This window comes from Zeugodacus cucurbitae, chromosome 4 (genome assembly GCF_028554725.1).
Source record: "Zeugodacus cucurbitae isolate PBARC_wt_2022May chromosome 4, idZeuCucr1.2, whole genome shotgun sequence".
NCBI lineage: Eukaryota > Metazoa > Arthropoda > Insecta > Diptera > Tephritidae > Zeugodacus > Zeugodacus cucurbitae.
Genome location: NC_071669.1, coordinates 74,676,770 through 74,701,631, shown reverse-complemented (window position 1 = coordinate 74,701,631; position 24,862 = coordinate 74,676,770). Strand labels below are relative to the sequence as shown.

The window sequence follows — 24,862 nt, the reverse complement described above, 5'->3', positions numbered from 1 at the left end:
GGTAATTGAAGGAAATCCATTTGTAGAAAATATTCGATCAGTAATTAAAGCGAAAATAGAAATAACGTTTACTATGTGCCGCTGAAACCCCAAAGGCAGCTCTTAAGTTCATTAGGTCACATGAACCCGGTGGCCACTTAACAATATGTATCTCTATTACTGATATCTTTCTGTTGCTATGTCCCTCTCGATGAACTTGTTAAACACGAAGATTAATGACTGAAATATTATACCCAAAAAGCTCTAGAAATTCTTTTGTTAACCGCATGAATATTGTTAAATCGGTAACAACAACAAGATAGAGTTTGAACAGAGGAAGGATTTATTTGAATCTTACACAAAAAAACAAAACAGAGAACAAATAAGAAAGATTTCATAATTTCGACTTACCGCATTTCATTTGCTCTTCTTCTTCAACGGCCCGCAAAACAGCTGAGTTAGCCAAGTTCAATGGCTTGGTAATTTCCGGGTCAACTTCAATCCTGCAATGAACAAAACGTTAAGATTCGTAAATATTCTCATTAAGAAAATAAACCAGAAGAACTCAATATAATGTTATCATATGTGTTATATATATACAAGTATATATTTATATCAATTCAAATAATAATTTGTTCAACTTTTCATGGTGATTTGTAAATCAGAATTAAGTAACCCACTTCAGTAGACAATTTCGAAAGCGGCGGTAATACCATTTGAATTCTTTGTAGAGACTACTTAGGGTCCACTTACAGAGAAATGTGTTTGTACTTCAAGCGGAGAAGCGTATAAATTAATACTGGAGTTGTGAGAAATTATGAATTGTGTGTGTCATCCCACGAGCGGGTGCTCGAACAAGTGTCACTCAAAGGCAGCGCCAACAGTCATTGCATATGAGGCTCCGCGAGGTGTCGTCCCACCTAAAATATTATACAATATAGTTCATCAATTTTAATTCCACAATGCCCGTGATGTAATGAAAGTATGTAGGTATAATCGTAGACAAGGGCACATGCTCACAAGTGCCCCCTTAAGCGGTTGCTAACCGACAGAGAAGTGGGGAGGGGAGTGTTGCGCTCCAACATATTCTCATGTTCCCAACCGTTTTAGGTATTTACACTTTGAATGTATTAATCCCAATAAATTCATGTGTGGAAAATAAAAAATTAAATACGTACATTCAAGCATGTTTAGTAGATCCACACAAGTGGATTAAGTGGGGTCGATCCGAGCACAAAAAATTAAATTAAGATTACGTAGTGGAGGCGTCAATAATGACGCGGCATCTGAAGTGGAAGTTTGAAATTTGCAATAGGGCAAGGTGAATTTTTGGGTTTGGTCCAAATTATCCGATTCTGAGAGGTATATTTTCGTCTGGTTAATTTTTAAAGCTGCAGACAAACTTTGAGCTGGAGCAGCGGGCTCTGGAACTCATTTGGCGCTCCGCTCTAATCAGCTCGGAGTATTGGTGGCGTGCGAACGTTGAAATGTGTGAGGAATGTGGAATAAGTGGCAATACGGTGGGTTATTTAATGTGCACCCTACTTGAGGATGTTGCGGCCGAAACCGCACGCCGCCGCCCCGCGAGTCCGTCTGGCGGCTGCTAAGGAACCGCACAACCGACTAAGTGAGCAATCGAACGGCCCAGCAGCCGAGCAGTCGAATCGGCAAACAGTAAACAGGAGCGCTAGTGAGCAGTCAAGTGCGACGGTGAGCAACCTTCAATGTTGCAAATATGATGGACGTCGTGGCAAGGAACCGAGAAGCAGCGGAATTCAGCCCACATGCCATATGAATATGTATGAAGAAAGGCACACATGTGCACGAAACATGAATATTGGCTTTGAGTGTGCGTGTGTGAGTGTATGATCGCAGCGTTGTGCGGCTGGAATGCCGTCGCATCCTGTGTCTGCGCCTGTGGTATGCCTTAAAATACGGGAATTTATTTCGTGCATAAATTATCATATTAAATGGCAAACAGGCTGGCAGCCGGCATCCAAGCGAGCAGTCACACTGCCGAGCACGAGGCTTCAAGTGTTGCTCCAGCGACTGGTGGGGGCACTCACGCTCCCACGCAGGCACAAACACAGAGTAGCTGCTATGGGGAATTGTCGATATTGCAACCTGCACAGCATACGGCATACGCTTGGCACACACGTTACACGTCTTGCTTTCAGTTCGCCTATCTGTTGGTGCCACATGCTTCGGCGCGCGCGCCACTCTGTCGTACATGGCTCGAGTGTTGCGGCTTGCAAGTGTCGCGTTAGCTGCGTGTAGATGCTGCAGATATCACTGCGAGATGGCGCCTTTCGCTGCGACGCACACACACACACACACTCGTACGCACCCACATTACCGTTTCATGCAACATTGGCATATGCAAATTGCCATGTGAGTGTGCCGGTGTTGACGCGTGGGTGTGTGTGATGGATGCAATACTTGATTGCGCAATTACAAACACTCCAATTGTGCCTGGCTGTTGCGTCGGCGGGCGGGCGAATGTGCGTGTGTGCTCATTAATTTACAATTTTAATTTCATTGATTAATTATTCTTATTCTAACTAATCGAGTAACAAGTTAAACACTCGTCCGACTAATTGAAGTGTGTGCAGCAGGCGTTGTTGACACTTGAGGATGTGCACTGCTCGTACACTGTACACACGGACACACACACATCTGCTTTCGAATATGTCCTCCGCGAATGACATGTCGCCACCCCTCCCCTCCCCTCCCCTCCCCTCCCGAAAATGCATATGCATGAGCAGTCGAGTGCCTCCTTAGCCTTTGTCATCTGTTCGTGAGGTTCCAAGGCTTCCAAGATGCGCGCAACTGACTAAATTAAAATACACTTGCGTGAAAAATGCAACCGTTAAGCATTGGCTAAGTTGCTAGCTGTATGTTAAGAGGCATTTGATTAAAATGTGATGACCTTGCTGCAGCGGCCACCTCGCTCATATTTACTCGCCCGTTATATTGTTTACCTTTTCCTTAAAAATGAGCTAAGCCACGACAGAGAGGACCGTTTGCTCGCGATTTTTATTGTAAAGCTGCCCTCCCTTGACCTTTGTGACAACTCGCTTTACATGGCACTTGATTTAGCACATCAGTGTGATATTATTTCTGCCTCCAAGTCAGAAAGGAGTGATTTTTTTCTTTGTGAAAACTGAGAAAATGAGCTGGACCATGGGGTGTTTTTTGACTTGGCTACCCTGTAGGCGAGCGTGTTGTGACCACAGAAATGGTGTCGGCAATCGCGTGCTTTTGCAAAATACAAATTGCCAACAAAACTATCAACTATCACCTACCAGACTGCAGCCAGACATGCAACTCACTTAGTTACTTATCTGGGGCCATTTCACTCGTTTGGTGGGAGACAGTTGCTGAAGAGTAGAGTGAACAAGTGCCGTTTTAACTTTTGTTTACACAACAATTGTCGCAACGTCAATTATGCAACGATTAATAAATGTGAGGTGAGAAAATTGGTATAGTTTATGCGCTCCAGTGTTGCAGATCGAAACAATAGTCGAGACTGGAATGAATCGGATCTTGCTATTGTATTGAAATATCGTTCATCATTAAAATGTAGTTTAAATGCTTGAAAAGCTCAATGAAACCTCAACTGTTTTTAATGAATTTGTGATATCAGAATGTATTATATTTTTGTTGAAATATTTCCCGTTGCGTGTGCAACCTCGATGGTAATAAATACCATACAACAACGAATGCGAGACACCAAACCATTTTCAACGATTAGCGAAAACTTCAAAAGTGCATTCAATGCTTGACAACTTAACACTGATGGCGCAATTCACATTCACCGTAATTCCGATAACTCGCTGGCCGACATCATCGTTCAAGTTCTGATACTTAGTTATGATAAATACAGCACTGCCAAGTGATGGGCGGCGGTATTGTGGGCGTCAATATGTGTTTGTAGTTGTGATCGACGTTATATAAGAGTTACTCACGTTGTTGTAGATTCATTGTTGCAGCAAATAATAATAACTGTAATAGCAATAACAAATAACAACCAGATCACAACTGTCACAACTCAGCATGAGCGCATTAGCAATACCAATAAGGCCAGCAATGTGCGCAGGTGTGTGTGTGCGTGTGTGTGCCATAAACAACAAAATCATTACCATAACTACGAGCCACCACGAGAGTCCAGTCCACATATAGCGACAAGCGAGCAATTGCTGTTGTGTCTTCCACGTTGGCTGGTGATGAGCGGTGACCGGCGGTAGGTGGCTGGTGGCCGGTGTGTGGTGATTGGTGACTGACGACCGGTAGCTGTAGTCGGAACGTGCCGCATCGAAAGCCAAATGAGGCAACATCTGCTCGATGTTGTTGATTTTTATGCTGCTCTTCCAACCGCCGACGCACAGCAACCGCCCCTCCCGCTCTCGCTCACGCTATCGCCATTCATCCCGGTCCTGATTGCTGACATTTGTGTGCCCTCAATGTGACAGCAGTTGATCATGTGGCTAACCACAATTTACATGCGCTGCTCGTTCGTGGCACCGAACTGACACCAATGATGCTACCGACGGCTGCTGCCACCGCTGCTACTGTTGATGGCGAGCACTCCGCCCCCACGCGCCCCTGAGTCAACGCACTGCTGTTCATGGCTGCGCTTTGGATTGCTTGCTGTGTTGTTCATTGTGTCCTTGCGGTCAGGTGTGCGGAGCTCAGCCGCATGTGACTCGGAGTTTATGTTTAAGTTAAGTCCACCCAGCCAAGTCAGGCTGGTGGGCGACACGAGACGGGCTGACTGGTTCGCAGCCTTGCATAGATATCATCAGCCAGGTGACGCGCACATACAACCCACTCGAATTTATGTGCATGTAATTTTTCGTAATTTCATAGTATGTAATACATCATTTGATTAAATTGCCATCAGCCACGGTGGCGCACAGCAACCATTTGTGTAAAGTGCAAAACGCATAGCCATCAGAAAATTTCAGTAAATTTCGGTAAATTTTGGCAATGTGACAACAGAGGCTCGTTGATGTTTAGTGGCGAAAAATTCCCCATATCCCCTCCAACAGCAAAGCGACGAGGAGCTTAATATTTACTGGCTCTTTTCAGTTCGTGTGTGCAAAACACATAAATCGAATATGTCTATTCAGATACAAATTGGAGAGTCCCCAGTGATGCCATTAGTTTTTACATCCAATTAGCCTTCATGTGTGTGTGTGTGTGGCTTGCGAATGTAGACTTCATATTAAACCTGGCTTTTATCCATGGTGGCGTTGAAGAGGTAGAATATCTCCATTTGTGTGTTTTTTAATTGAGGCTGATGAGCGTTGGCTAAAATATGTTTATTCTCTGTTGATGCTCAGTTAATAATAACTGGAAATTATTATTTAAAAATCACGATATTAGTCGTGAAAAACTACCGATGAGCTCTTGGAAATACAGTATGTTTTGATTACTTGATTTATTTTCCACCTTCTGCGTGCTATTGTACTCGTAATAGCAATGAAGTTTATGCCTATTCGATTTTAATGTTGCGTATACGGCCCACCCACCCCAATGGGCGCTTCCGAAAATTGTAATAAAAAAAAATGACAAATGAATATGTTAAGTGTACTTATATATGTTTAGCTGACGCCGTGGTGGGTCAAAGCTCCAATCGTAATTTAATTTCAATTACTGTACTTACATACGTACATTCGGACAAAATACAAATCTACTACGTATGCGAGGATGTGTGTGTGTATTCGAAAATTAATGAGAAGTAAAACTCACTAGGGAAAAGCGCTCATTAGGATAGTATTAAATGCGGAATTTTCATTTGCATTTCAGTAATTTTTGGATTATTGTAATACATTTTCGAACAGAATATTCCCAGCCGAATTACTACGAGCATAGAATATATCCCAAAGGATATATGGGTCCAACTGCCTACAACTGCCTGAATCCCACTCTCTGCTAGTCATCCAGCCTTACTAGTTCTATATAAGTCAGTTATTCAAAAATAAATCCTTCAGAAATTGAGAAATAGTTGCTGGTTCCTCGCCATTTTCCTGTAGGTTCTTCACACGGAAGCGACGGGCTTTGTGTAAATGTGTGTGTGCGTAAATTAAATTAATTTCATTTAGAGATTAAAATGGCACATTCCTTTTATGTGGCAGCCACATGCACACGCATGAACGACATTTGTAGAAATTAAAAACCGCAAGTGTCTGGGGGGCGGCGAGGAGTGGGGTAATTGGAAAATATTATGGCAACACTTTCAGCAGTTTCGGCTGTGCACTTCTCTGCTTTATTGTTGTTGGCCGTTATTCTGCTCTGTGGTTAACAGTTATTTGTGTGCTCCTGACTTTTAACAAGACCACGAAAGTGATTTTCATTTGTATAATATTTTGAGTGCGTCTGTGTGCCGAAGCTTAGCAGCTTAGCCGCTCACAGACACATGCGGGAGAAGTTGATGTAATGCAGTATTTGCTCTAAATAAAAGTCGACTTATGTATAATAACAGCAATTCACACTTTAACTTTTTTTATTGAAATTCCCTCGTTCTCCTCCTGCTTTAATAGAGTCGTTGTGGATATTTTCAGATATTTTTAAAGTGTTTTATAGAGATTTGTGGAATTGTTGTTGTCTTTGTTTTAATAGCTTAGTCGACAGCTGCGTGACACATTAATGCAATTAGATAAATATCTCATGCAGCAGTGAGTAAACAGCAACCGACTGCAGACGGACAGCTCACTTTGAAGTCCATTTCGGACGTCGCAGATGTTTTATTTAAATTTTGCCAACAGTTAGTCATTAGGTCACCGCAAGTGACAATTGAATAAATGAATAGAGTCAAGCGCTTGCAAATAAGTGCAATTTACCTTGCATATTTCATGAAGTTAATTACAGAAGCATAAGCTTTCTAAGCAAATGGACCTTCGCTCATCCATATTCAATACATACTTACATCTAGAGGGAGGGAAAGACACGTTAGTTTAAATTCTTTAATATGGCATTTAATCAATTAGATTTGTTCCATTTCATTAATAGAGTTTTGACTTTCAAAGCCAAAAAATTAAACATTTTTTTTTCAGAATGAGCAAATACTTGCTTTGCGAAGAAGTAATTGAATTTCGGCCCGTTTAGGCTTACATGGCATAAGGCCGCCTTGAGGCTGTCAGTGGGTTCCTTGGTGTTTCTGGGCCTTCTCATTTGCTTTAATGAGATTTGTTTGAATTACTATTTCATTTTCGGCATTTGTAATGGCTGGCCACTGAATATATTTATTTATTTATTTGTCCTTGGCTTTTGTGGCTTGGTTGGATGTGGAACAAAACATTTCCATGAATTATTGCTGATGCGGAAAATTGTCTGTTGTTATTGAAAGTGGCACCAGTGCATGTGTGTACTGGCCGCAATGGCTTAGAAAGCCAACAATGCCCCCACATTGGCTAAGCAGAGGCAGAAATAATATTATTTCACTTAAAAATTATTCACATTGTTCGTACGACTTGGCTCAGCAACAATGTCGCTCGTCCTGCCCCGATGGAGGAAACTGCTCACGCACTCATGGACCGTCGCCGCATAAAAGGCACAAATCATAAAAAAGCTCCCCGGCCAGCGCACTTTGCCCCATCCCCTCTTCACTGCGGTGACACGCAATGCTCCATATTGTATAGATACATATGTATGGGTGTGTGAGGGTATTTTTTTGTTAAGCTCGGCAAAAGGCAGAGCAAGACATAAAGGAACAAATACTTGCGCAAATATAAAAGCGAAAGAACTTTGCTGAAAGTAATGAATGAATGCATGAATGATGACTGCCGACTGCTGACTGCTGGTCAAGTGGCCGAGTGGCCGAGCTCTCTCTGCCTCTCTGCGCCTCTGCTTTTGTGCAATTGTGCAAAAATAAATATGCACATTTTAAATATGTTTGTGGCCACGCACACACATCTCTGTATTCATTGCGAAGCTAAATAATTTCCCATCTCATATTTATCGTTGGCAGTTGGTAATTTCTCTTTTGCTAATGTGGATGCTCATTTGACAGGCGAACGAAAAAACGGAAAGGAAATGAAGGCCTATCAAGTCGCACGGCACTTTTGGGGAGAGGGGTCCATAGTGAAGCCAAAGCCAAGGTACATTGAAGCAAGACTCAAAAAGCAAAGACGATTCATGCGGAAATGATTTGCAATTTACTTGACCGGTGTCAAGAAGATAAATATTTGCATGTATTTCTAGAAAGCTAAGCCTTGATAACGCTTTATGAATAATGCACATATTATGAGGCTGAAGATCAGCGATTGTACTTGCTTCTCCAACAGATCTTATATGCCCTCTCAAGTCATAAGCTTGCACTTTATTTTAAGAGGTATTTGAAGGAGACTTTAAAAGCCTGCAATAAGATATCTGAGAGTATTTTTCCTGAAATTTGTGGTTTTCGTTTTGAGATAATGAAGGGAGTCTCAGCCGACGCTGATACGGACAAATGAAGCCATCGAATCTCGTTCATTCACTTAAGCACTTTGTTTAGAGAATAATGCTCATGGAACAAATAGGATAAATGCGATTTGCTGTTCGACAGCCAAACAACTTAATGGACGCCGGCTACCGAAACCGAAATCGAAACCAATTTGTGTGAGTGCACATCCTTTGAATGAAATATGGTGTCTAATCAACTTAGACAAGTCACACCTTTAAACTGAATTGTTAAAAATGGATTCTCAGGTCAACGAGCACAGTGGAGAATTGTAGCCGCCGCCATACTGTAAACCAACTCGAGTGCACGTGTGGGTGAATTGAGGCCTCATATTAAACGGCCTCAAAACAGCAAATTGAAAAGGTCGAAATGGCTGTCAACAAATGAGGACCGAGAAGAATTGCTTACAACTGAATTCACGGGGACTCGCTTGTGTTGGCGTGTGTGTGTGCAGGTAAGTGTTGCCGCAGGCGAAAGGGAGGGCAAGTGCTTAGCCGAATATTTGTATGCAAACTATCAGTCTATGTTCCGTCATCTGTGTCTGTGTGTGTGTGCTTGATGATATTGAAATTAAATAGAAATGAAACGAAACCCGAATTACCACGTGTGTGTTTGTGAAAGCGAGCGAAACGCGTATGCATGTGAGTGTGAGGGTGTGCGGGGAGGCAGCAAATGAAATGAAATCAGATGAAGCACAAATGAAATCGCAAATGAAAAATAAGCAATTTTCCATAACCAACAACATAGGAACAGGCAGCGGGCACAATATGATTTCCACTCGATTTGCCGGCAAACAAATTCAATCAGGATTCAATAACACCAAACGGACTCACACACACACTCTCTTGTACGCTTGTACATGTACATAAATACATTCTTGTGTGTTTATTTGTACATCAACTTTGAATGAAAGTTTCCTACTTCCACGCGCTCACGAAACCACAAACTATTTGTTTGCCCAAACACTCGGATCCTCATCCATACACAAACACTGACGCACATACACGCCGCATGCTCATATGCTTAGCCATGCAAATCGCCTGTGTATGTACATATGTGTGTGTGTGCATGCGAGTGTCTTTATCGTTTCCAATTCATTACTTATTCAATTTGATTTTCATTTGCTAAAAAGCTTAAGATTTTCTAATGATTTTATTAAGTTTTCTTACGAGTTTGGGCGTCTCCTCCGGCATCACATCGAACGTTTAGCTTCCGCTCTCTTTTCAGTACCGCCCACACAAAATATATGTTTGGGTGGCAAACTCACAGAAATAAAGAATGTCCAACCTCGTGTTTTACTTAATTCATTTTCGCTCTCATTAACAACCTTTATTCAAATGTGTGGATTCTTTTCAGGAAGCCTTGGGAATACGTAGCCAAAGTTATATATACATATATATGCTATACTCGTTAGTGCGACAAAAATCCGATTTTAATTTCCCGACCACACAACGATCTTTGATTTTGATAGAATATTTTTGGGACCATGTAGAATTATCTGCTCACCTCCCTGGACCAGGATGATTTAATATACTATATGTCTATGCGATCTAAAAATATGGTCATTGAAGACTAAAAGTCGGAATAAGTTTTGAAAATGTCGGTAAGAAGAGAGCATTGTTCCTACTACAAAACATGTCACATTTATGGCTTAACCAGAGAAGGGAAGAGGTCTCGAACGATGGTATAAAAAGTCGAATCCATTATGTGTGGCAACTAACTGGTTGAAATTGTGGAATTCACTTAATTCTTTCTCTGCGTGTGAACGGCAGCGCTTGGAAACAAAATGCAATTTCAGGCAATTACCTGTTGTGCAAACCTCAAACGAAAAGATAAACATGCGGAAACAGGCATCCAACAAAGTGCAGCCCAACTACACCAACACAATCAAGATCGCCACTAACACCACCACCACAACGAAGTGCGAACGCAATCACCGCAGAAGTGCACCGATAGGTGACGACTGCACACGTGCCACCGAAACCAGATTTATCACACCAGCAGCTAACAACAGTGGAGCCCGGGATGGAGCGCCAGCCACATGCCTCAAGTAGAGTTTGACTCGGTTACGTATGTAAATGCGTGCATGTGTGGTGATCGTGTAAAGGACCGAGTTCGTGAGTACGTGGGTGCGTGGCGGCTGCTTTTGTTTGCCCACCCGACTCGACACAGTTCAACGTCGGCGGTATATGCAGTTGCTTGCTAAGGTGAATTGGTGGTATTCGTTAACAAGCGGCAACAACAGCAATTGACGCGTGTGTGCGGCGCTGCAGCGGAGCGGAGCTGACAGAAAACTTCTAGCAAATTGTATTACTTGCACAACGAACCGTTAGGTGCGTATTTTCAGCATCGCTGCATTGTTTGGGCACATTCAAGTGTTCCAAGGCCACAGCAGCTCACCAGTAATGAGGTGCGCAAGTGCGAGTATGTGTGCAGTCGAGTGTTTGGCAAAATTAAATTTAAACAAAACTTTTTGCAATTAAATTTCTTTGTTTGTTTTAATTACCTAAAGACTGGCACTGAGTACTGATTTATCACATATAAGCGATAACCAACGGTAGATATATATATATATATAAGTAAGTGTGTATTGAAATGCAAATGAGATCCTGTGCGGTTCAAAGTGAAACTGAAATTCTTAGTTGAACTTGTTTAATTATTGTTCAAAAGCCAAAAGACACAAATTGTAGAATAGACGAATGCGGTACCACTTCAGAGATGAGATCCTCTTTCGAGAGTTTTACCTTGCGAGTCCACATGATGCCTGCCTTGAGGAGTACTATCTGGTGGCAATTGGAGTATTTTCAAGTGTTTCTCCGTTAATTGCTACATATTTGTGGTGGAGCCACTATGAATCAAATAGGTGTACCATGGACAAAACAGCCACAGCGTCACAGAGTGACATTTACATTTATTGAAAGGTGTTTCAAGTAAGCAGAAACAAGCGAAAGTTCACACATGAGCAAACCCCTCACATCCGCTCCCGCTCCATGTTGTTCCTTGTTCTAACGCATGGAAATCCAACAGAAGCAACACAACAGCCAAAAGGGGCGCGTGCCCAGAAGGGGGGTGGGGTATGTTCGTTCAAAGCGCAGTCGTTTGAGAAATCGAAAACTTTTAGTTAAATTAAAGTTTGTGTTTTTTGTGTGCCACCGAAAAGCTAAAAGATTACTTTCCTTTGCAAAGTGCAAATGGCAATGAAATTGGAAAGGGATTTTTATTATAACGAGGTAACGCTACATTAACACACGTATGTTGGTATATATATAAGTGCTCACATGGATTAACATGCATTTCCATAGATGCCATACATACACACAAACAAATGCCCACACACATATATTCGTGTTTTGCATTATTTTAGCGTCGAAAGTAAAAACAAATCCAATATTAAGTGAAATACGGATGCGCCAGAGCGAGTGGTTATTGGAATTTTCGATTGAACATTTCACGAGCCAAATGCATAGGGATTCACCCTAAAATCAATTTCCAAACATTACTGTTATTCCTGAGCGAGACGTTTACTTTGCAGAGTTAATTTAGAGTGGCCAAATAATGCGTGGTTATCGGGTTGTTTCTATTCATTCGTGGAGGTCAAATGACATATGGAAACAGAGCTAAGCTGAAGATGAAAATCAAAAGCACAAACAAGAAAAATAGTTTATGTGGAATACTGTAGACTCAGCGGCTTTCTTAAACTGTTTTGCAGAGAATTTCATCATATCATCATATCAGTATTAGCTTGGTAGATCCATAAAATATTAAGGCTTGCGGCGTCATATGTGAACTAATTGAAGGAGCAGGATTTTGAAAGCAGTTTCGGGCATGGAAATCGGAGAGTTTGTATTAAACTTATGTAAAAATGTGTAATTTTCACATTCGCTGACTCTTAAAGCTTTAAGCTTGTTGCTTTGCTGGGGAGCTTGGGAGTTTAATTTCATTTCTATACAACTTAATTGCCAAAGCACATTGCTCGAGTGCTTGGTGTGAACGCGAATTATCCAAATTGACTAATTAAAAATAGTTACCGAATCCGCTTAATCGCATACCTTCGCGAATGTGTGGCAAGTGCGGTGAATACATAGTCCAAATATATTAATTATATATTTATTAGCTTCACGCCTGATTGTTGTGACACTTACCTGTAAATGAAACGAAACAAAATGAAATGAAATAACGGTTAGAAAAAATTTGAAATATTTTTCTACGCGCGACATATTATAAAATAATTGAAATTAAACATTTATGTGCATTTGCATAGCTGCTTTTCAATGTGCATTAATTATTTCTAAAATAAGTTTGTGCCAGAACTTAATTGTATATTCATTTTGGCGCTTAATTGCTGCGCGCGGCGAATTAAATGTACAAAAACAATTCGCTAAATGTGCTCAACCAAATAAATGCGGATAAGTCATCCTTTTGTTTGGCATGTGGCTGTGTGTGTGTGTGTGGTTGTGTGCGCGTATTAGTATTTTAATGCAAACCCGTATCGAGTTGACTGCCACAAGTGCATTTAACTTCATTAAATCAACAAAAGCTACATCTCACACGCATGTACACACACACGTCGCCTGTATGTGTGTGCGTGTGCATGAGCATATGCGCGCATTTATGCCCAAGTACATGAATAAATACTTAATTAATCAAATTTCGCGCATGTGCGCCAGCTTACCAGCTCCGCAGCTGCCCGGTTGCCCCGCTGCTTGCGCGCCCAGCGAACTTTTTGCCACAATGCAATGCAATTTAGCGCAAATATTGGTTTGTTATTTAAATCATATTTGCAGTGGGCATTAACATTTCGCCATTTCTATACACACGCGCACACGGCGGCGGCGCCATGAGCTTAATGCAACACAGTTGCCACATACATGTGGCTGGGTTGTGCGCGTGTGTGTGGGTATAATATATATTGCAAATATTTTGTTGTTTTTTTGAGTTTGTTATGCAAATTTAAACGAAATACAGCGCAGTGCGCGCCTAGTGTGTGTGTGTGTCAGTGCGTAAACATTATCACTCAATTTGTGTGTGTGTGAGTGTGGGGTAATTTAATCGATTTGTTTTATATTGTAGTCGCTGTTGACTCTCCACCCTCGTCCCTCTCCTAACGGTCCACTGGGTTTTTTGTCGCATTTTATTGAAAACGCAAACATATTTGCAATTACACTCGCCGAGCGGCGTGCGGTCGAGAGATTTTGCGCTTGTAATTAAATCAATTTTTTTGAGTGAATGAGTTAATGATTTAAATTAACGTATGATTCAAATGATTTATTCGCCAATGCGGTTCTTTACACACATTTTTTACACGCTCAGTGCGTGTGTGGCTTTGTCGGTCTGATTCGTGAGTTATTAACTACAGTTAGCACAGCACTGTTATGACGAACGCCGGGGCAAGTATCGACGTCTTGGCGCATGGTGGCTCTACGGCGCACTTCAATGTGACCCACTTCACGAACGCACGCTCACCAATGCCGCTGCAGGCAGGCGGGGCCTTTAATAACTCATGGAGTGCAACGGCGGCCGGCAGCGCAGCGCTCCACCAGCGGCATTATGGCGTAAGCGGTTTATTAAAAATCGTCGTAATCAAATGCGATGAGCTCTGGAGAGGCCTTGCAGACATGGAGGGCACGCTTGTGTGTGCCGATTGCTGCGATGCAATCAGCTCGAGCACATGCTGACGAGGGCACACAAACTCAGTTTAGAGCATGCGATTAAAGCAATCTAAATCTAATAAATCCTCAATAGCTCATTCTCTTGGAAAGTCAAGACAGTTCTAAAGGCTAAACAGCGCCGTTTTCCTCGGCTCATCGAACCTTGCGTGAGTGAGGCAAAGCGTGACCAAAGAAAGCACTCTGTACACAGGAGTGTTGCATACTTCTAGGCGCGCGCGTGCACCTCACACACACACTTGCTCAAAACAGATTCGCGGCGTGATTGTGTCGGCGCGGTGAGTGATAATGATGAACATGCACTGCGGACTTTGATGTGTGTACGACGTCAAAAGCTCTTCATTGCTGGTGTGGATGCGGCAGAGCGTTTATTTCAGCAAAATAAAGTGAGTGAGCGAGTGCTGCACATATGTGCTTGTCTGTGAGGTGGTATGTTCCCCACTTCGGTTGGCATTAAATATTGAGTGCATTTTGAGTTACTGGCATAGATTGATGGTATATTATTGTGTCCGAGCGCACGGCGCCTCTCCCTCTTCTCCGTAGTGCATCCGCATCGGTGATTTGTGCGACGCGAAGTATTCGCTTAGCAGCACTGATCGATAATCACTTTCGTGTTTGAACGGATTCTTTTATTGGACGGATTTGCAGCACCGAAGCACTGGAGCACTGGAGCAGCGAGAGGCTGTGGCAAGCGATGTGCTGTACCATTAGCTGCAACAACAGCAAATACAACATGCATACGCAATCTCAGCGCATTTACACACACACATACAAGGGGAAGAACTGTCGAGTCGTGAATTTCTCTGGCGTTTTTCGGAGCGCGATTAGCACGCAACAAGCCAGACAAAATTAAAACTTAACCATCTGCAAGCGCATATGCTTTAGGGTGGTTCTAATCGTATTTTGATCCCCTGTATTTAGGTTAATAAATGTTGGAGTGGCGTGGAGTGCCGTTTGTGGCTCCTCCTCTAAAGGAGGGATGGTGTGGGGGCATAAATATTTTGTGACTTTTGCTAACTGGCAAGCCCCGGCCGGCATACTTTCCGCGTCCGTTGTAGGGCTCCGTGTGATTCGCTGCTTTCGAGCACAAAGCGGTTTATTGAACTATCGGTAATTCAGTGAAGAGAGTGCTTTTGCTATCTTTTTGTGGAAATGAGGTTAAAGTGGGCGACAGTGTTGGGTGTGAGTGAAAATAGATAGAATTGATAAATTTGCAGCAGTGCGCGTGTGTGTGTGCCTGTATTTGGCTTCGCGCATCGTCACATGTGTGTGAATTGGTAGAGTGCGCCTAAAAGTATGGGAAGAATGTGCTTCAAAGCTCTTATTGCTGGGTTCTTCGTAGCTACACTACCAATATTATCAATATTGCCAACAACTTTCGGTGGCTAATGAAAATAACAAAAGTGATTAATCAGAAACACTTCATGCCTGGAAATATTTCGTTTTGAGTTAGCGAAAGCGCTTCCAGCTCCCTTTATGAAGGCAGTGGTCAAATTACTAATCACAAAGTGGCGTAATGGCCCAATTTACTAAAAAGCCTGTCACTTAAATAGTTAGCATTTTCCGTTGTGCTTTTTGTGGCCTTCTTAAATTATTGTTCGAATTAATTGAAATCTCAGTTTTGCCCGGAGACATTCTGTATTATTGCTTGCATAATTTATTGCATTTTCTTTAGATTTTTGTTTTATCTCTCAAAATATGTGCAGAATGTGAAGCATTTCTTTTGCATTCCTCCGTAAATTGCATTGTTTTTATTGATTCACCGAGTGGCTATTGTTAGCGCTGAAGTTGTAACTGTAATAGAATATCCACAGTTTAAGAGCTTTTCTTGCCTCTTATTTGTTTTTGTTTTTGCTGTTGCTGTTGTTTTTGTAGACACTTGAAAGACCGCAACTGCAGTCTACGAAGCAATAGAATATCAATTTACCAAGGAAAAGGGCAAACAACTGCATTAGGCAAATAAACATATACATATATGTACATAATAAATTATTGCAAGAAATTTAGAAAATTTAATTATCAGCAGCAACATTTACATCTACGGACGTACGAGCAAGCAGTACGTGGACGGAAAGTCATTTGAAATTCTTGGTTGCTTGCCAATTAAAACACTCGAAAGTCAAAGTGGCTGACGTCTCGTCACTGATTGCGACGTCTGTGTGTGTGTGTGTCTGAATGTATGTGTGCATGTGTTTGAGTGTGTGCGTGTAGTAATAAGCTGGAATTCTAGAGATATTCGCATTGATTTGCATTTGATTTGGACATTGTCAACAATTATGCTGAGTAAATGTGATTTTAATAGGAGAGATTTCTCGAAGTACTTTATTTAAGTGAGATTGGATAGTGATTTGAAAAACAAAACTGATGCAGAAAGGAATTATTGATGTACTTTTCAATCTTTCTTAGACCTGTTGGACCTATATGGATATAGGTGGCGTTGTAGACACTTATATTTTGTTTTTATAATTTGGAATTCGAGATAACTAATCTGATAATTGGAAAAGCAAGATGAAGCATAATGAAGGAAAAACGGAGAGAAGGTTAAAATGAAAACTCCACTTGTAACCACAAAAGTCTGATAAAAAGCGAAATCGTCAGTTCAAAGGAGGATGAATATATAAATTAGAAAATGAAAAAATAAAAAATGAGATTAAATAAGCATAAAAATTTTGAAATATTTTATAAGACAATTACGACTTTTAAAATTTGAGAACTGATTTTTAATACCAGCAGCAGATTACACTTATGTGGGATATAAATATTATCCAATTATTTTTTGTAATTTTTGCTCTTTCATTCACAATTGGATTTTAACAAATATAACCATGAATAAATTGAATTCGAACAAACAATGGCGTAAGTAGTACTCGATATGCGACTTAGTCGCAGGTAATGAGGTAGTTGAGAGCCCTAGAAGGGAGAATAAGCATAATGACAAGCAATCAAATCTCAATTGCAAATTATGAGAATTAATGCATGAATTAAAGAAGAATTCTTCACTCTGATATGGTTGCCAATGGCACTTAGAAAGAGCGAAGATGTCCGCAATGTACACTCGTCGCCACAAACACCAACAAAGCATTGACAGAGTCATAAGAATGAGTAGACAAAACCAAGGCGATTTTGTTTCTCGGAAAAATGTCATGCGGATGAATTCGTTTTTGCGTTTGTTTTTATTTAATTGCAAAGCTTTGTTTGTTGGGGTTGTCAAGAGAATTGCTTTCGGTGTTGGAAAACAATGATAATTTTTTCATGAATTTCATTTGAGGTGGTTCACTCCCATAAGACGTTATATTTGCCTAATAGAAGACAGACTACAATAGACTTAATATGAATAGCTGAAGTAGATGCTTTCAATTAGTTCAAACATAACTGTATAGAAATTCACAAATAAATAAGGTGGTTTGTTCTTCGGTGGTTGCGAGACAAACCCTTTGTCTACTCCAATCCATTCCATGACTTTATGAGAGTCGAACAATTTCTATTTATGAGTTGTGAAGACTGTGCCCCAATTTGGCTGGAATCTTCTTATTTTTGTAAAATTATTTGAACCACGCTTGTAAATTTTGATTGAAATTTAAACAAAATGTCTTGTAAAGCGTTGTCCAGCTTTAAAGCTTCAACTGAAAGTTCTCTATATATATATACCATATTAACCTTTGACGTTTTGACTTTTGGCAGCCCACAGTGCGCCCGCAGGCAAAACTGGTCCGCCGCGCAGCAAGCAGGCTAGGCTCATTATATTGTTATCTCAAGATTTTAACGGTGTCGTTCGTCACCGTCGCCGCTCAACCGTCGCTCTTTGAGTAATTTGAATAATTTCACATAATTGCTTAATTATTGCCATTAGGTATGGCCCAGAAAAGAGAGTCAGCAGTAGACCTATTAACAATCACCATCATTAGTTTTTGCGTAGGCTACTTAGAAACTTTGGCTTCCAGTCGCACTCGCGTTGACGCTGCTCAAACGCGTCAAACATTTGCGCGAATGCAATTAGTGGCAAGCACGATTATTAACTTAATATTTTGCGAATGCTTCCCACTCTTGCCCCTACCTCTATCAACAACAATAACAACAACAACGTGCGCTCTTTCTGACGAATCTGGCAGTGTTGCAATCTCATGAGTAATACGCGTCACCACAATGATGGTGTCGACTAACGGCGGTTGCTCGATGTGCGTCGCTGTCGCGGCTGCTGCTGTTGAGGTGTACCAAATTATCCTGTCGACATGCGGCGTTAATTGTACCCGCAGCCACGGCCAAGCGCCCGTTATTTGGCATTCTCATTATGAGTGTTCTACTTGTTCTACTTCCCATTTGTTGCTGTTGCTGTTGGACTAAATCTCATCGCCGTCTTTGACAGAATTATAATTGTTAGCGCAAGTTCTTCAGCTTGTCGTCGTCAACGGCATTGTCATCAGCTGGAATTGGTAATTTGCCGGCTTCGCTCATTGGTGCGGTGCTCGCCGCTTTGAAACACGCAGTTCGAGCGCAGCCTCTATAATTAACTTCTTATTTCGCTCATATCCTCTCATTAGGCTTCCTCGTTCCGCTTTGTTTGTCTCCACTGGCATCTCAGGAATTAGTCGGAGCGTAGTTGGAGGGCTTGGGAGAAATCGAAAGAAGATTGCTTCGCTGCCAATTAGGTTTCTTCCGCTTTGGCGTCAAAGTGGTGAGCCCTGGCGCATAAGCGACGCTATCGAATCGAATTTATGCATCAACTGTATTTTGTTCTATTTCGTCCCGTTCGGTGAAGAGTAAACTCATTGAATTCGCAATTTGCCGGATTTCTGACGTTCAATTAGCCCGAAGAAGCCTGATGAAGGTAGAAAATTATGCACCTGTGTGTGCGCTTGTGTTTCGTTGTCAGTTTAGCCGTGAGCTTGCTTACGCCGGAGATGTGGCTGTCTGTGTATGACTGCGTTTGACTAATAATAATTTTCTAAGGTTATTTAATATTTGATTGCATCTTGCAAGCATGTCGTGTTTAGCATTCGCTGTGATGCCAATTAGCAGTCAACTTTTAAATTCTAGCAGTTTACTCAGACTACATGAACAACATTTTGGAGATTGCAGATTGGGAAGCACCGGTGAAATTATGTATTGATGAGCTCTCAGCTCCTACGAAAACTTGTAGGAAGTTCAATATCCTTCGCGCTGGGAAGCGAGGAGGGGCGCTGACTCACATAAGCAAGTGTTTAATCGATTTTGCTACACAATCGAAACATATTTTTTACGAATTTATAGTCGACGCTACTACCGCCTTCGGTTGAGCGCTCGCTCGGATCCTCTAAACTATTCCTTTAAGCAACTAAAGACATTTTGCAGTCACTTTAAATTCCACTAAAAGTCGATATCTTCTCGTGATTGGCTAACATTTAATGTCACATTAAAGCTTAGTTTGCGGTTGGTACGTGTGCGAGACATTGGACAGTTTGCTCAGAAAAATCAAATTCCCTTCGAACAAAAACTTCATTTTTATTCTGTATAATTTTCGCAGACACAAAAAGTACCGTTTACTCACTTGTCTATCACTAAACTTTTCGCATTTTTTCGAGCCAAACAACCAACAATCAACGTTTTTTTCCTGACGCCTAAACGCCATGGCCAAAGATAAGAAGAGACCATCTGGCTTCGATTGTGACAAAAAATGACGGAGGTGTAGGTGTTCCCCGAATGACAGCATTTTTTCGACAAACGGAAAACGGAGCTCTCTTTGAGGTGTCTAGCTGGTGCTAGGTTTCAAAGCGGTGCCGAAATGCAAGACTTATTAATATGCCATCGCCAAGGCACAAAAAGTGTGTTTAAATATTGTTGGAGCAAAACGGAATGCAGCATCAAAGAAAAAATTAATTAAAATCACGATGCGCTTCCGCTTGCTCTCCTCCAGCTGAGGAGTTGTGGCGTGAAATCGGCGAGATCTGTTGGCGAGCCAAGCGACCACCGCTGCGACAGGCTGGATGGCAGGCGAAGTGGGGCGAGCGATGCATCATCTGGCCAACAAAGTGTCATTCACCACCCCTAAATGCTTAATAAAAAATGCGATTTTTCCTGTCAGCTTTGTGTGAAACTCAACACGTTCGATGAAGCTTTGGCGTTTTATGTACTCTGGCGCCACGTACGAGTGTGTTTGATTAGGGACCAGCCAACACAGCTCTTCAGCTCTTTTCTTCAGGCTTTTGTATTCTTGTTGTTTTGCTGAGGGCTTGAGGAATTCCGGTGGCGCCGTGGCTACTGGTATAAATATGTTAATTTCTCAAGTTCGCTGCTTCTATGACTCCAGCGTGCAGTTGCTAGAGTGTATATGTATGTTTTCCCTTGAAAAGATGGAATTTTTACTTTCGACATGGTCAAATTTCAATTTCAACATATTTTCCCTTGTATTGCATCCTAGATGTCGACTAGAGCGAGAGAGCGGTTTCACGTAGGAGTAGTTTTCAGCCAGATCGAGCCTTTACTTTGGAACTAATCAATCTATTTGTTGGACTACTAAGGATTTGTAAGGGAGACTCAACCAACCCACCTTCGGAAAGTGTATTTTGAATTACAGTGGCCTCAAGTGGCAGAGTGAGATTCGAAAAAGAGTAATGTGAGAGGAAAATGGGAAAAATTAGTGAACCTCTCCAAAAATACTTATCATTAGTGAAAAACGATAACTGCAACTGTTCCATTGTTTGCTGAGGCTAATCCTTTTTCTTTGGCTATGGCTATGTGTGAGTACCCAAAGCCGGATATCTGTGCTTAATACGTTTGTTTGCGGATTTATTCCATTGAAATCTAGTATGTAGCAAAGCGGTAAAAATAAAATGTGGCCACAGTGGCTTTGCAGGCACAAATGAATGCTAAACACGGATTACCAATAGTAAGTATATTCATATTTGCTTTGGAATCATGTAAATAACAAAGCCATTTGCCGAATGTGCATTTGCAAATCCAACTTTAATATTTTCTTGTTTGTTGTTGTTATTTCGACTATTGTTGGGTGTCGTTGGTGGGTGGCCATCTCTTGGCGCAACCTTTGTTCAAATCCCGATTCTGAAATAGTTTGAAATTGAACGCCGAACAGTGGAGCAGAAGCCAGGCCCAATATCTGGCAAAGCAATGGCACCACTTACATATTATTATTACTCAGCATATGCATTTTCGGATGCGTGCGTGTGTGCGTGGCGGCGCCATGTGTTTTACAGTGACTATTTATTTTATGGATTTGATGAGTGAGCACGCGACCTGTTTGACATAGCATCAGTCGACGGGAGTTTATCAAAGCTGCGAAGCAAATAAATAAATGTCAACAACAAGAAAAACGCAAAAAATAAACGCAGCAACGACGGCCGCGGTGGCAGGTGCTCTTTGCCAATGCCGAAAAAAAGTGGAAGAAGACACGAGAAAGCGAATACTCAAATAAATAAATTAAATACTCGGAGGAACAACAAAGTGATTGCTCAGCTAATGTTGCATAACGTGAACTAACATACATGCTGAATACTGAATAGTAGGCGCGCCATCCCACATGCCTGCCGAAGTTGGCTCGCATGTGGCATGTGGCATGCGGCATGTGGCAGAAGAAAGCGGATTAGGCAAAGGAAATATGCAAATAAAAAGCAACAATGCAACATTTAAGAATTTTTTTGAAGTGTATAAAAGCGAAAAAGATAATGCTACAATAGTAATAAATCTGGCGCAACGTGTTGTTGCCTCTGCCTCAGCCATCGCTGTCCCCACTCCCCACCATTGTTATTTATAGACACCAATTCGAGCGGAAAGAGTTGAGTTTTTGCCACGCAAGCTTTCGATCCACCATTTGTTGGTGTAGTTGGTGCTGTTTGTGTGATTGCCTTAACGCTGCACTTTTGAATATTGTGTGTTGTGTGCGCAGATCCGCCGGTGTCCCTTTCATCTGTATGCCTGATAAATTTATTACTTTGCTGCCGCGTGTCAAATGGCATAGGCCGCCCGAGTCTCTACTCCCTCCTTCGTGTGCCGCCGCGGCGCGGTCTGGGCGTGCAAAAGTATAATGTATTAAAAATGACTTTGGAAACGCCGCGCTTGTGGGTGGACGGCGCTTTTACAATATTAAAATATGCCAAATTCCATCCACATTATGATATTCGCGGTTATTGAAGACGTGATGCCTTGCTTTAAAATCAAATCTTCTTCACTGTTTAAATATTTTTAATACACGATTTGTTTGTCCAAGGATAACAGTTTAACAGTACGGATGAAAAATAGGACTTGCAACACCCTATATAGACCTACATACGTACCAGCTTATTGTGCGATTATTTTTATGCTCTAGCAGCAAAAGTTGCTAAGAGAGTATTATAGTTTTGTTCACATAACGGTTGTTTCTAAGTCATAAAACTAAACGAGTTAGATATTGGGTTATATACTATATCAAAATGATCAATTTAACGAGACGAGTCAAAATCCGAATGTCTGTCTGTCCGTCCGTCCGTGCAATGGATAACTTGAGTAAAAATTGAGATATCTTGACGAAGCTTGGTACACATGTTCCTTGGGAAGTGTGATGAGAGGGTAGGATGGGAGGGTTTAGCTTTCGAAACCGAAAACACATAAAGTGTCATAATTAAGCCATAAATAAAGTTATAAAATTTGGTACAAAGGATCGTTCTAGTAAGGTCCATGATGTTAGGATGTAAATTTATTGGGATAGTGGGCGTGGCCCCGCCCCGAAATATGTTTTTGGTGTATATCTTGCAAACCAATAAAGCTATATAAACCAAACTTTCTGCAGTCGATTCTCTTACGTACCCCACCACACACCATGAAAATAGTTGAAATCGGATAATAACCACACCCATCTCCCATACAAAGGTTAGGTTGAAATTTACTTAAAGTGCGTTAACTCACTAACAAAAAACGTCAGAAACACTAAATTTTACAGAAGTAATAGCAGAAAGAGGCTTCGCCCACTTATGGGCCAAAAACCATATCTCAGGAAATACTGTATAGATTTCAATGAAATTCGGTATATAATATTTTCTTGACACCCAAATGACACGTGTGGAAAATGGATGAAATCGGTTCATAACCACAACTTCCCATATAACTCAATTTTGAATTCTATATCATTCCTTCATCTTATATATACATAAGGATTCAATGAAGATAGCGAAATAAAACTTTGTACAAATATTGTATTACGGGGGATGGGGTCATATGTAGAAGTTCACGCAAGTGAGGAAAGTTTCTGATTGCCATTCACTTGGGAGTGGCCAGGAACGATTCTTTTGCATATGACTCAAGCAGCTCACGACTTCCGGTTTTAGACCAAGTATCCCCTGGGTAGCTAACAGACATCCGTTTGGAGGCGAGCTAAAGTGAGAAGGCGAAGCCCGCTTGTGCGGTTGTGCGTAGGGCTTGGGACCCACCACATAAAAACGAATAACCAGTGAATAAGAAACACAGGCCTCGGATGAGAAACCCCCCTTTTGATGACGACCACGGCAAACGTATAAAGGACTATGATTTGAGGGCATGCACCTGGAATGTCCGGACTCTTAATTGGGAAGGTGCCTCTGCCCAGCTGGTTGATGTCCTCATACAACTAAAGGCTGACATCACCGCCGTCCAAGAAGTGCGATGGACGGGACAAGGACGGAAGAAGGTGGGTCCTTGTGACATCTACTACAGCGGCCATATAAAGGAGCGCAAATTCGGTGTTGGATTTGTGGTGGGAGAGAGACTACGTCGCCGAGTCCTGGCATTCACCCCGGTGGATGAACGTCTTGCCACAATCCGCATCAAAGCGAGGTTCTTCAACATATCGCTGATTTGCGCCCACGCCCCAACGGAAGAGAAGGACGATGCGACCAAAGATGCTTTCTATGAGCGCCTAGAACGTACCTATGAGCGCTGCCCCCGCCACGATGTCAAAATCGTGCTTGGCGATTTTAACGCCAGGGTGGGTAAAGAAGGTGTCTTTGGCACAACAGTCGGAAAATTCAGCCTCCATGACGTAACATCGCCAAACGGCCTGAGGCTGATCGACTTCGCTGGGGCCCGAAATATGGTTGTCTGTAGTACCAGATTCCAGCATAAAAAAATTCATCAAGCAACGTGGCTGTCCCCTGATCGAAACACGCGCAATCAAATCGATCACGTTGTGATAGACGGAAGACATGTCTCCAGTGTTTTAGACGTGCGTACGCTCCGAGGACCAAACATTGACTCGGACCATTATCTAGTAGCAGCAAAGATACGCACTCGCCTCTGTGCAGCAAAGAACGCCCGTCAACAAACACAAGGAAGGTTCGACGTCGAAAAGCTGCAATCACAACCGACAGCCGAACGATTTTCTACTCGACTTGCACTCCTGCTCTCGGAGAGCACTCATCAGCATCTCGATATAAGGGAGCTGTGGAACGGCATCTCAAACTCATTGCATACCGCTGCAGCCGAAACAATTGGTCTCCGGCAACGCCAAAAAACCAGTTGGTACGATGAGAATTGTCGTTCCGCAGTGGAGAGAAAACAGACTGCCTACCTCGCAACGTTGCGATCGACCACAACACGTTCGGGGTGGGATAGATATCGAGAACTGAAGAGGGAAGCGAGACGCATTTGCAGACGTAAAAAGAAAGAGGCCGAAATGCGTGAGTATGAAAAGCTTGAAAAGCTGGCCGACATGGGTAATGCTCGAAAATTTTATGAAAAGATGAGGCGATTAACAGAAGGTTTCAAGACCGGAGCATTATCATGTAGGGACCGAGAAGGTAATCTGGTAACGGATGTCCAGAGCACACTGGGATTA

The 24,862-nt window shown here is 42.0% G+C and overlaps 1 protein-coding gene across 8 annotated transcripts in view; it reads right to left on the bottom strand.

Annotated features, from left to right (window-relative positions):
- Positions 1 to 24,862, bottom strand: part of LOC105213043 (uncharacterized) — a 131,732-nt gene that overhangs the window by 47,347 nt on the left and 59,523 nt on the right. For all 8 annotated transcript variants that reach the window (XM_054228730.1, XM_054228731.1, XM_029040753.2 and 5 more), the window contains one exon: positions 391 to 482. In XM_054228730.1, coding sequence (XP_054084705.1) covers positions 391 to 482 — 92 coding nt within the window. The remainder of the gene's footprint in view (positions 1 to 390; positions 483 to 24,862) is intronic.